This window comes from Otolemur garnettii, unplaced genomic scaffold (genome assembly GCF_000181295.1).
Source record: "Otolemur garnettii isolate 467f Iridium unplaced genomic scaffold, OtoGar3 scaffold00152, whole genome shotgun sequence".
Classification (NCBI taxonomy): Eukaryota; Metazoa; Chordata; class Mammalia; order Primates; family Galagidae; genus Otolemur; species Otolemur garnettii.
Window position 1 is genome coordinate 2,214,254 of NW_003852547.1, and position 11,582 is coordinate 2,225,835.

General features: G+C 54.7%; 1 protein-coding gene across 1 annotated transcript in view; it reads left to right on the top strand.

The window, feature by feature from the left end:
* Positions 1-10,570, top strand: part of CLPTM1 (CLPTM1, transmembrane protein) — a 48,054-nt gene extending 37,484 nt beyond the window's left edge. The window contains exons 6-14 of the mRNA XM_003799500.3: positions 1,911-1,996; positions 3,039-3,159; positions 3,739-3,983; positions 4,598-4,691; positions 7,417-7,607; positions 7,884-7,979; positions 8,265-8,400; positions 9,497-9,664; positions 9,857-10,570. Coding sequence (XP_003799548.1) covers positions 1,911-1,996; positions 3,039-3,159; positions 3,739-3,983; positions 4,598-4,691; positions 7,417-7,607; positions 7,884-7,979; positions 8,265-8,400; positions 9,497-9,664; positions 9,857-10,122 — 1,403 coding nt within the window. The 3' untranslated portion in view covers positions 10,123-10,570. The remainder of the gene's footprint in view (positions 1-1,910; positions 1,997-3,038; positions 3,160-3,738; positions 3,984-4,597; positions 4,692-7,416; positions 7,608-7,883; positions 7,980-8,264; positions 8,401-9,496; positions 9,665-9,856) is intronic.
* Positions 10,571-11,582: the final 1,012 nt, after the last annotated feature.

The window sequence follows — 11,582 nt, forward strand, 5'->3', positions numbered from 1 at the left end:
AGGTGTACGTGGCTGGCGCCTTAGCCGGTTGAGCCACAGGCGCCGAGCCTTACATTCTATTTTATTCCTGCACCAAGTTTCAGAACCCAGTGTACATTTTACATCTCAATTTGGACCAGCACATTTTCAGTGCTCAGAGCCACATGTGGCCAGTGACCCTCGTTCTGGATTGTCACTGTATAGCTCTAGAAGCTTTACCTCCAAGAAAGAGGGGCTCTTTCATCCCCATGGGAGCCAGATCCATCTTATAATCCTACCTCCTTGCCTCCAAGTTGTGGACTGAGTTCTCTGCCTGAGTCAAAGCCTGTCTGTCTTGTGCCTCCCCCTGCATCAGCCCCTCCTTCCTTCCCAAGACAGCCTTTCCTGGGTGTGGGATAGCAGTGGAGCATGTCCCTTGGAATTTATTCTCCAGGATGCCCACCCTTGGGTGTTTATTAATCCCTCCGGACTTGGAGGCAACCTCTCAAATGAGTTAATGATGGAAATGATGAGGCAATATTTGTGTTAACAGTAAAGAGCAGCAGGCCCTGGACCACTTTGCAGGCCCTGAGCCAAGCAGAAGTGGGGCTTTCCTCTTCTCCAGAGAAGGGACCAAGGCCCAAGGAAGTGATGTAACTCAAGAGTGCCCCTCCGCTCACAGAAGACAAAGCTAGGATCTTCCCCCAGAGTCCCTGCTCTCAGCCAGCTTCTTTTCCCATCTCCTATCTCTGCCTAGCCCTACGGGTAAGGAGGACAGTCCTAGGAAGGCAGGCAGAGTGTCCCTCCATGGCATAAAAAAGAGTTGGTGTGCCCAGGCCAGGGTAGAGGTGCAGAGTTGGAGCATAAGCAAGCACAGTTCTCTTCCTCCTGGCAATCAGGGCAGGTGGCAGGGAGTCTGTGGCCAACCTGGCCCTTGCAAGAGGAAGTGAAGTTAACTCCTGACTGGGGATTCACAGCCCCAGAGTATTTTTCACTTTGGTTTCTCATGGTGGTAGCTCCAGGTTTTCTCTGAAACTGTGTACAGCCTGTTTATGGTCATGCATTCAACTGGTTGTCGCTGAGCCTGTGCAGGGGCCTAGTGTTCAAAACAGGCCCAGCCCCTACCCACATGGGGTTTGCAGACTGGTCCAGGGGACAGACAGCATGGGGCAGATGAATTTGTGGAGAGTGGTAAAATCTTGCAAAAGAGATAAAGCTGGTGAGAAGAATGACTGGGTAGTCACACCCCTACTGTGTAACCTTGGCCAGTAGGGTGGAAGCCCTATGGTGGAAGGGATGTTTCATCAGGGGTTTGAAGGCTGAGGAGGAGCCACATGAACTTTGTGTAGGGGAGCACGTTCCTGGGGACAGAGCAGAACTTGTGAAGGCCCCAAGTCAGCAGAGGAGTGAGGTAGGCATGGCAGGAGGTGCTGAGGGCTGAGAGGTCGGTAGAGCCATGGTGAGTGTCTGGGATTCCAAAGCAGCTGGACGTTACAGACAGGTACTTGATTTAAAAGAATTGCTGGCTGTCCTGTGGAGAGAAGGTCACGGGGCAAGAGTGACTGTCAGGAGGCCAGTGAGAAGGAGACCCCAGTCATCTGGGAGGCAGTTATGGCTGGCCAGGTGGGTCTGCAGGTGGGAGAAGTGGTTGGATTTGAGGCGCACGTGGAGGGGTACCCCCAAGGCAGGCAAGTGGAGTGGATGAGGCAGACTCTGGAGTAGGCAGATTCCAGGTTTCTGCTGTGGCAATTTGATGATGATGACATCCCAGTAGTGAGATTTGGGGAGGCAGTTAAGGTGCCCAGGTCACGTTATTCCTAGCAGGGGAGTACAGGGGCAGAAGCTGGAGACCACTAGCAGCCACCAGTGGCTAAGAGGTCTGCCGTCTACGCACTGCAGGTGCCTACAGGTCTCATGTCCACCTCCCTCCCTGCCTTCTCCCTCCCCCACAGTGATCAACAAATACAAGCGCAGGCGATTTCAGAAAACCAAGAACCTGCTGACAGGAGAGACAGAAGCTGACCCGGAAATGATTAAGGTAAGCAGGAGCAGAGCCGTGGAGGCTAGCCTAGCACAAGACCATCAGGGCTCTGATCTGCCACCACTGCTGATAGCCAGAGGGGCTTGATTAAGCCCCTTCTCCTCCCTGAGCCTGAGGTTCCTTCTCTGGGAAGTGGGGTTAGGAAGCAGCTTCAGGGAGCAGGGAGGATTCCAGACAAGGCCTCTAGAGCCAGGGCTTAGGAACATGTACTTGGCACTCACATGGGCAGCTTCACCAGCCATAGGAGGGAGTTCCTGTCACCAGTCCCATCTTCAGCTCAGGACTCTTGCCCACAGTCTCACAACCAGGAAGCAGCAGGGCAGAGTCGGGATTCAAGCCCCTATAGTCAGACCCAGAATTGGGCTCAGCCCAGCACCAAGTAGAGAGCATGGCTCTAGTAGGAAAACTAGTGGGCCAGGGCAGCTAGGGGTTAACCTGTGGTGGGCACTCAGATCCTTTCTATCTCAGCAGCGTAGCCATTCCTTGCTCATGGAGGTGGGGCTGCCATGCCCTGCCTCTATGCCTCAGTTTTTTGCTTTGTGGGATGAGAGGTTCCTTTCAGGTAGCCAAGAGGATTCTGGGTGGTGGTGTCTGTAAGACCCACTGAGCCCTCTGCCAGTGGTCACTGTGGTAGCTGGTATTCTGCCATTAAGATCATCATGGGAGGCTCGCCTGTGGCTCAAGTGGCTAAGGCTCCAGCTGTATACACCTAAGGTGGTGGGTTCAAATCTAGCCCGGGCCTACCAAACAACAATGATGGCTGCAACCAAAAAATAGCCGGGCGTTGTGGTGGGCGCCTGTGGTCCTAGCTACTTGGGAGGCGGAGGCAGGAGACTCGCTTGAGCCCAGGAGTTGGAGGTTGCTGTGAGCTGTAATGCCACGGCACTCTGCCCAGGGGGACAGCTTGAGGCTCTGTCTCAAAAAAAAAAAAAAAAAATATCATCATGGGAGTCCTCAGGAGGAAGTGAGCAGAGGCCAATGCACCCTAGCCACCTCCGCCTGCCTCTGAGGCCCACTCCCCACCCCCATCTCCCTACAGAGGGCCGAGGACTACGGGCCTGTGGAGGTGATCTCCCACTGGCACCCAAATATTACCATCAACATCGTGGATGACCACACACCGTGGGTGAAGGGCAGTGTGCCTCCTCCTCTGGATCAGTGTGAGCCCCCAGCCCTGCTGGCTGATTGCAGAGGCTTCAGGGAGGGTGATCTGGGCCCATTTTCTTCTCCTGGCCCTATCCCTCTGAGAGAGCTTTCTTGTTCTCTACTTCTCTTGAACTTCCCACCCTGCCCTTCCCCTTTCTCCTGTCCATCCCTCTCCTACCCCCTCACCCTAGGACTCACCCCTATGTGCTAGAATCAGTCCACAGTTTTGTCATTTGGCCCATAAACTATTTCACAATATGTGCATTAGGTGCCAGCTTCTGAAACTGAGGCACTATCCCTTAGAAATCCAGATTTCTAGCTGCTTTTATAAAACTGGGACATATGATCACATTGTGCGGTCCTGGGCTGGGGCTGGGGCTGAGCTGCAGCTGTCCCATCTGTTGGGGCTTGCCCACCATTTCCTCCGCTGAGGTCAGGGGCCCTTCACCTGATCAAGGCGCAGCCCAGAAGTATCCCCTGTCCTCTGGTCTCTGTCAGAGTGGCCGTGTTGTGTCCCTGCAGATATCTGAGGCATTGCTGGTACCCCACTCTTGCCTGGACTAAGCAGTGCCTCCCACCCCATGTACCTGCAGATGTGAAGTTTGATGCTGTGAGTGGTGACTACTATCCCATCATCTACTTCAATGACTACTGGAACCTGCAAAAGGACTACTACCCCATCAATGAAAGCCTGGCCACCCTGCCGCTCCGCGTTTCCTTCTGCCCACTCTCGCTCTGGCGCTGGCAGCTCTATGCTGCCCAGAGCACCAAGTCTCCTTGGAACTTCTTGGGTGACGAGCTTTATGAGCAGTCAGATGAGGAGCAGGATTCCGTGAAGGTGAGCACTGGCCTGGGGCACAGAGGGGCTTCCCAGCATATTCTGGGCTTCAGGCAGCAAGGGGAAGTGGGGAAGAGGGACCTCCCGCCTGGTGCTCCTCTGCCCACAGTTTCACAACCTCCAGGCCCCCTCCCTGCTATGGCAGGAAATGTGCTCTGGCTGACACAGGGGTCCTTTCTCTAAAGCCTTTCTTTCTTTGTGCTTCTCCAGGTCCTCTGGGTCTAGACCTGCCCTATCCCAAGTCCCGTTTCCCTTGTTTCTGCTCTCTCACTGTGTCCCTAAGTATGTGTCCTTGGCTGTCATCACTGTCAAGCCTCCTTGCTTCCAGTGTTCCTCACCTTTAGCCCATCTCCTGCTTGATCTCTGCCTCTCTCCTATTGCTGTACCCCCATCTCTTCTCTGTATCTCTGCACATCACCCTCTTCTCCATCCCCATCTTACCATCTCTGACCCACACTCTCTGTGGCTGGCTTGCCCTTGCCCTCTTTGGGCAACCCTAGGGGGAGGTCTGAGGGGAATGTCTGCAGGGGATTAAAAGAGTCTGACTAGTGAAAATGCTAGGTTGGTCAGCTCCCATGTGAGAGCAGGGCAGTGCTCACAAGTGTGCCCCTCAGGTGGCCCTCCTGGAGACCAACCCCTACCTGCTGGCGCTCACCATCATCGTGTCCATTGTCCACAGTGTCTTTGAGTTCCTGGCCTTCAAGAACGGTAGGAATGGGCCCCCAGGGCTGGTGAGAGGCCATGTAGGCCTGGGGACAGGGTCTGCACCCTTCCTTCCCTCCTTCCTCCCCTCCTTCCATAGATATCCTCCTGCTGCCTGGGGTCTCTTAGCCATACTTTTTTTTTTTTTTTTTTTTTTAAACAGTCTCAAGCTGTCAGCCTGGGTAGAGTGCTGTCATGTCACAGCTCACAGCAACCTCCAACTCTTTGGGCTCAAGCGATCTTCTTGCCTCTGTTTTTCTAATTTTAGAGACGAGGTCTTGCTTTTTTTGCTCAGACTGGTCTCAAACTCATGAGCTCAAGCTATCCGTCCACCTCAGCCTCCCAGAACGCTAGGATTACAGGTGTGAGCCACCAAGCTCAGCCTTAGCTTCACTTTCTATAAGCTTAGTGAGCCAGGGAAGGGCAGTGGCCCCAAAATTCCCAACCCAGATATTCCCATTAAGCCTGGAGCTGCAAGAGGGGCTGGGCCTACTTTTGGGGCAGAGGCCAGGACGGCACCTCCAGGAAGTAGGGCCGGGGAACTCCAAAGCTGAAAGCAGGGAAGCCCCAGAGCTGTTCCCTCTGCCCTGCCCAATAGACTGCCTGTTGAGACATAGGGCCTGCCTGAATGGGAAGGCAAGAGCCCTGTCCCCAGAGAACCCTTGGGTTCTAAGGCCAGCAGGGCTGATGGCGAGCATTTGAGGAGTGGCCACATGCCAGGCAGTGTCTCAGCCACCCTCTCCAGGTAGATTCTGAGTCCTCATGTGAGCCATGCCCTTGAAAGGTCACTTGTCCACAGTCACACAGCTCCTAAATGGCAGCAGGTCCAGTCTCTGGTTTCATTTTTTTTTTTTTTTTTGAGACAGGGTCTCACTATGTCACCCTCTGTAGAGTGCTGTGATGTCACAGCTCATAGCAACCTCAAACTCTTGGGCTTAAGTGATTATCTTGTCTCAGCCTCCCAAGTAGCTGGGACTACTGGCACCCACAACACCCGGCTATTTTTTTGTTGTAATTGGCATTGTTTGGCAGGCCCAGGCTGGGTTGCAACCTGCCAGCCCCAGTGTTTGTGGCCAGCGCCCTAACCACTGAGCTACGCAGGTGTCGAGCCTCTGCTTTCATTCTTGCTTCCCAGAGCATCCCCAGTCTGAAGGAGGAGGCCCACTGCCCTGCAGCTCCTAGAAGTGGCAGGAGTAATGACTTACTGTTAGGACTACTCATCGTAAGATGCTAGTGCCATTGTTGAGATCTACCACTTAATAAGAACATAGTGTCCGAGTAGCACAGAGCATTGTGTCCGAGTGGCACAGATGCCAACCACTGACATCACCTATGGAGCTCATTGTGCCTGTGCGGGTGCCGTCCAGTGCATCTTTTCTCTTCTCGTCTCTTTTTCTTTTCCTTTTTTTTTTTTTTTTTTGAGACAGAGTCTACTCTGTTGCCCTGGATAGAGTACTGTGGCATCATAGCTCACAGTAATCTCAAACTCTGGGTTCAACTAATCCTCTTGCCTCAGTCTCCTAAGTAGCTGGGATTACAGGCGCCTGCCACACTGCCTGGTTATGTTTAGTGACAGGGTCTTATTCTTGCTCAGGCTGGTCTTGAACTCCGGAGCTCAAGCAGTCCACCCATCTTGGCTTCCCAGAGTGCTAGGATTATAGATGAGACCCACCTTGCCCAGCTCCAGCACACCTTTCTGCTGACTGTTGGCTGGGCTGGCTGGGGCCTCTCTTCTTCGGATGAGAAATGAAGCACAAGAAGCTGTGGTCCCTCACTAATGTGACAAGGCAGGGGATGCAGTCTGTGGTGTGCAGCCTCCTTGCTCTAAGGAGGTGCTCACATCCACCCCCTTTCCCCACAAACCTGTCTCTAGATCCTTCTTCCCAGTCTAATGGGTGGGGGTGAGCCTGTGGAATGTGCTAGAGCTCTAGGATATTGGGAGGCTCTGGGATGGGGGCTTGGGAGAAGGACCAGAATTTAGAACCCTCACTCCCTGAGTGCAAAGGTGACCCCAATCCTGTGTGACCACAAGCCTGGCTTCACACTGTAAGAGAGGCATTGTGGTAGATTAGCCCCCCACAGCTGCAGTTAGACAGATGCTCAGCCCAGGCAAGGTCAGAGCAGTGCCCTTGGAGAGACCAGAGCTCAAAGAGGGGCCTGGTTGATCAGGACCTCCAGGTGGTGTCCGGGTAGAATGCTGGAAGGAGCTCCAGGTTGGACACCAGAGCCTGGGGCTTTTGTCTGTGCCTCAAGGGTATCAGGGTTGAGGGTTGGAGGAAGTGGTCTCAGAGGACCAACCCTGGATCTCCCTGCCCAGGAGAGGTAGATTGGCACCATGATGTGGCACAGGCCCAGTATCTATACAGATTCTGCCAGGCCAAACTGTGTAGCCTGCCTCAGGGAAGCAGCTTCCCTGATCAGCCCTTAGTACTTGGTGATTGGTGCTACCTGTCCATGGTAATGGTCACTGTCAGCATCAGTAAAGAGTCTGGGTCCTGGGCCACTGGTTGCTGGTGTCCCACAGGAAGGCTGCAGAGGTCCTGGTGTTCTGTGTGGTGCCAGTGAACAAGAAGCTTTTCATGGAAGAAAGGAGTTACTTCCTCCCTTTTTCTGGGGAAGACTCAGACCCATGCCAGGGTCTGAGAAGGATTAGGCCAGGGGCCTGAGGGGAACGGCAGGAGGGGACTCGAGGGCTTCTCAGTCTTGTGGTTCCCCCACCTCCCATGCACAGACATCCAGTTCTGGAATAGCCGGCAGTCCCTGGAAGGCCTGTCTGTGCGCTCCGTCTTCTTCGGCGTTTTCCAGTCTTTTGTGGTCCTTCTCTACATCCTGGACAACGAGACCAACTTTGTGGTGCAGGTCAGCGTCTTCATTGGGGTTCTCATTGACCTCTGGAAGATCACCAAGGTCATGGACGTCCGGGTAAGGCCAGGCATCATGCTGTCTCAGGGGCAGCAGGAGGCTCGGAGGGGCCGGGGGGCGGGTAGTTTGACCCAGCCAGACCCTGAAGCTGGCCCCTGGGGTTTTCCCAACTCCTACCTCACTCCCAGGGCCAAGGGGATTTTCACACCAGGGGATTTTTTTGGGTCACACATGGGGCAGGGGAACTGGGAATGGTGGGGAAGGGCAGGGGCTGGGACTAGCCTATGAGGCAAGAGCCAGCATAGCAGTTGATCCAGCCTCTCTGTTTGTCCACAGCTGGACCGGGAGCACAGGGTGGCAGGAATCCTCCCCCGCTTAACCTTCAAAGACAAGTCCACGTATATTGAGTCCTCAACCAAAGTGTACGATGATGTGAGTGTCTGTACAGTGAACCCTGGGTAGAGGGGTGGTCTCCAAGCATCCACACACTCCTAGAGGACTAGTTTCAGGGCATCTGGCTGCTAGGCCCATGCTTTATGGTCTATGTCACACCCTTTCTGTCCCACACCTACCATTACTGCTTACTGGTTAAGTCCAGAGTCCCCAAGGGCTGGAAATTCCCCCTGCCAAGCCTGCCAGACCAGGTAAGGGTGGGGAGTAGGAATGCCTGGTGGGGCCCAAGGAGCTGGGTCTCAGCCCTGCCCTATGACCCCACAGATGGCGTTTCGGTACCTGTCTTGGATCCTCTTCCCACTCCTGGGCTGCTACGCTGTCTACAGCCTTCTGTACCTGGAGCACAAGGGCTGGTACTCCTGGGTGCTCAGCATGCTCTATGGCTTCCTGCTGACCTTCGGTGAGCTGGCCCACACTGGGTGGTGCTGGAGACTCAACAATGATCAAGTTGGCCTGGTTCCTCCCTCTGGGCTTATGGTCCTATATAGGAGACAGAGCTATCCCCAGAGAGTGACAACCCAGGGTGGGCAGAGGTGGGATGAGGGAAGCCCCAAATAGGTGCTTGGCCCTGTCTGGGGTCAGAGAAGACATGAGGACCTCCCAGAGGATGTAAGCTGTGTGTCTCAGTCCCTGCCCTCAGGGGAACATTTCATTTTGGGGGAGTAAAGAAGCAGACAGGTGGCCAGTGAGTAAGGAGTGCTCTGAAGGACAGAGTGGGGTGCACAGTGTGTCAGGAAGACCCTCCAAGGAGGCTCAGTGCCTGTAGCTTATGAGTAGGGTGCCAGCCACATATACCTGAGGCTGGCAGGTTCAAGCCTGGCCCAGGCCTGCTAAAAACAATGATAACTGCAACCAAAAAATAGCTGGGCATGTGGCAGCTACCAGTCGTCCCAGCTACTCAGGAGGCTGAGGCAAGAGAATCACTTAAGCCCCAGAGTTGGAGGTTGCTGTGAGCTGTGATGCCATAGCACTCTACCCAGAGTAACATAGTGAGACTCTATCTCAAAAAAAGAAATAATAATAATAGGGCGGCACCTGTGTCTCAGTGGGTAGGGCACCAGCCCCATATACCAAGGGTGGCAGGTTCAAACCCAGCCCCGGTCAAACTGCAACAAAAAATAGCCAGGTGTTGTGACAGGTGCCTGTAGTCCCAGCTACTCGGGAGGCTGAGGCAAGAGAATCAATCACCTAAGCCCAGGAGTTGGAGGTTGCTGTGAGCTGTGACACAACGGTACTCTACCGAGGGCAATAAAGTGAGACTCTGTCTCTAAAAATAAAAAAGGAAAGCCCCTCCAAGGAGAGGCCTGCAAGGTCCAGGAGGGAGCCATGCTGGAGCTAGTGAGAGAGGGCAGAACAAGCATAAAGGCCCAAAGGTAGGGTGTGCATGGGGTGTTGGACATTGCAGGGAGGCCTTTAGGCCCAGTGCCAGGTACCAGCGAAAGGGAGGGAAGCGAGGTCAGGAGGCCCCTCCCTGTGCTCATGGGTGTCCACTGCAGGCTTTATCACCATGACGCCCCAGCTTTTCATCAACTACAAGCTCAAGTCTGTGGCCCACCTGCCCTGGCGCATGCTCACCTACAAGGCCCTCAACACTTTCATTGATGACCTGTTCGCCTTTGTCATTAAGATGCCTGTTATGTACCGGATTGGCTGCCTGCGGGACGGTGAGACCCAGGGGACAGGCCGGGCGTTCTCACCAAGCGGGTCACAGCAGGACTCAGGGCCCTGGCCTTCGGGAGGTGCCCCAGCCCCAGACTGGGACCTCAGTCTGAGAGGGCACAGCCCACCTACACACCTGCCTGGTCACAGGTGAGGCAGGCCCTTCCCTCACACCGTCTCTCTCACATGCCCCCCAGATGTGGTTTTCTTCATCTACCTCTACCAACGGTGGATCTACCGCGTCGACCCCACCCGGGTGAATGAGTTCGGCATGAGTGGAGAGGACCTGACAGCAGCTGCTGCAGGGGCCCTTACACCTGCACCCCCTACTGCCACAACTGTTGCCGCCACCAGGGAGGAGGCCTCCATGTCCCTGTCCACCAAGCCCACCCAGGGGGCCAGCTCTGCCAACGAGCCCCAGGAATCCCCTCCAAAGCCAGCAGAGGACAAGAAAAAGGATTAGCTGCTACTAGTCCTCCTGTCCACTCTGGTTCCTGGTGACTACTACCCCTGCGCCCTGGCTCCCCCTTGCCTTCCCTCCCTGTCACCCTTTCCCTGGACAGATTGGGCCGGGGTGGCAGGAGGCCCCCATCAGGCCAGGGCCCAGTGTGTGATGTGGGGGTCGGGGCAGGTCAGGGCTCGTTGTTTGTGGAGGCGCCGTCTGTCCGTCTGTTCCTCTGTGTTTCCAGCCATCTTGCCCTGCCAGCCCAGCACCATTGGGAATCATGGTGAAGTCGATGTGGCGCTACTTAGGGGGGTGGGCCAGGTGGGGGAGGGGCCGGGGCCCCTCTGTGGGACACCCACGGCCATCTATCATCTTGTCCCTTGTCCCCAGACCATCCTCCCAGACCGCCACCCTTTAACACAGTCTGGATTTAATAAATTCATATGGGTGTTTAACTTAAACTCAACAACTTCCCCCCTTCCTGTGCCTTCCTTCCTCTGTCGCCTTGGAGAGCAGTTTGGGTGGGATGACGCCTAGGTACAGGATGTGGAAAGGTGATGACAGTGACCCTCTGCTGAAAGCTATCCCTGCTGGTCTGGGCCTCTTCCTCTCTTCTTCCTCTACCAGCCCTCCAAGGGAACCTCCATAACTGTCCCCTTGTCTCAGACTCCCAGGGAAGCTGCTTATAGTGAGCTGGCTGCTCCAGACAGGCCACCTGAGGCCCAGAGTCTCTATGTGACTGCTGAATGTCTCCTTCCTGGCACCACAGCTAAGCACAGTTCATAGCCAGGCCTGCCCCTAAGCAGTGGCACCCATCTCACTTCCTGAAGGCCTCTTCAGTCAGTAGCTAGTCAGTAGCTGTGTCCTTGCCTTTCTGGGCTCACACCTGCCTGCTTTAGGTGTGCGGGGGCTGGAGGGGAATACTTTTTTTTTTTTTTTTGAGACAGAGTCTCAAGCTGTCACTGGGTAGAGTGCTGTGGCATCACAGCTCACAGCAACCTCCAACTCTTGGGCTTAAGCAATTCTTTTGCCTCAGCCTCCCAAGTAACTGGGACTACAGGTGCCCGCCACAATGCCCGGCTATTTTTTCATTGTAGTTGTCATTCGTTGTAGTTGTTTGGCAGGTCCCGGCTGGATTCAAACCTGTCAGCTCCAGTGTATGTGGCTGGCGCCCTAGCTGCAGAGCTACAGACTCTGAGCCGCAGGGGGGAATACTTAAGGTGCTGCGGACGGGGGCACCAGGTCTTAGTGCTGTGTGGGTGTCATTAGCATCACTGGGGCTGTCTGTGCCGAGGACCCAGCCAAGTTCTCAGTTTGTGGCATATGTGCCTTCCCAACCCAGGCCCTGCCTACTGGGGCTATTCACCCACTTTATGGAAGAGCTGATTAGGGCCTATGAGTTTCCCTGTACTCCCAAGAGTGGGGAACCTATATTTCTAGGTTTTCTTTTTAGGGGTATACTCTTTTTTTTTTTTTTT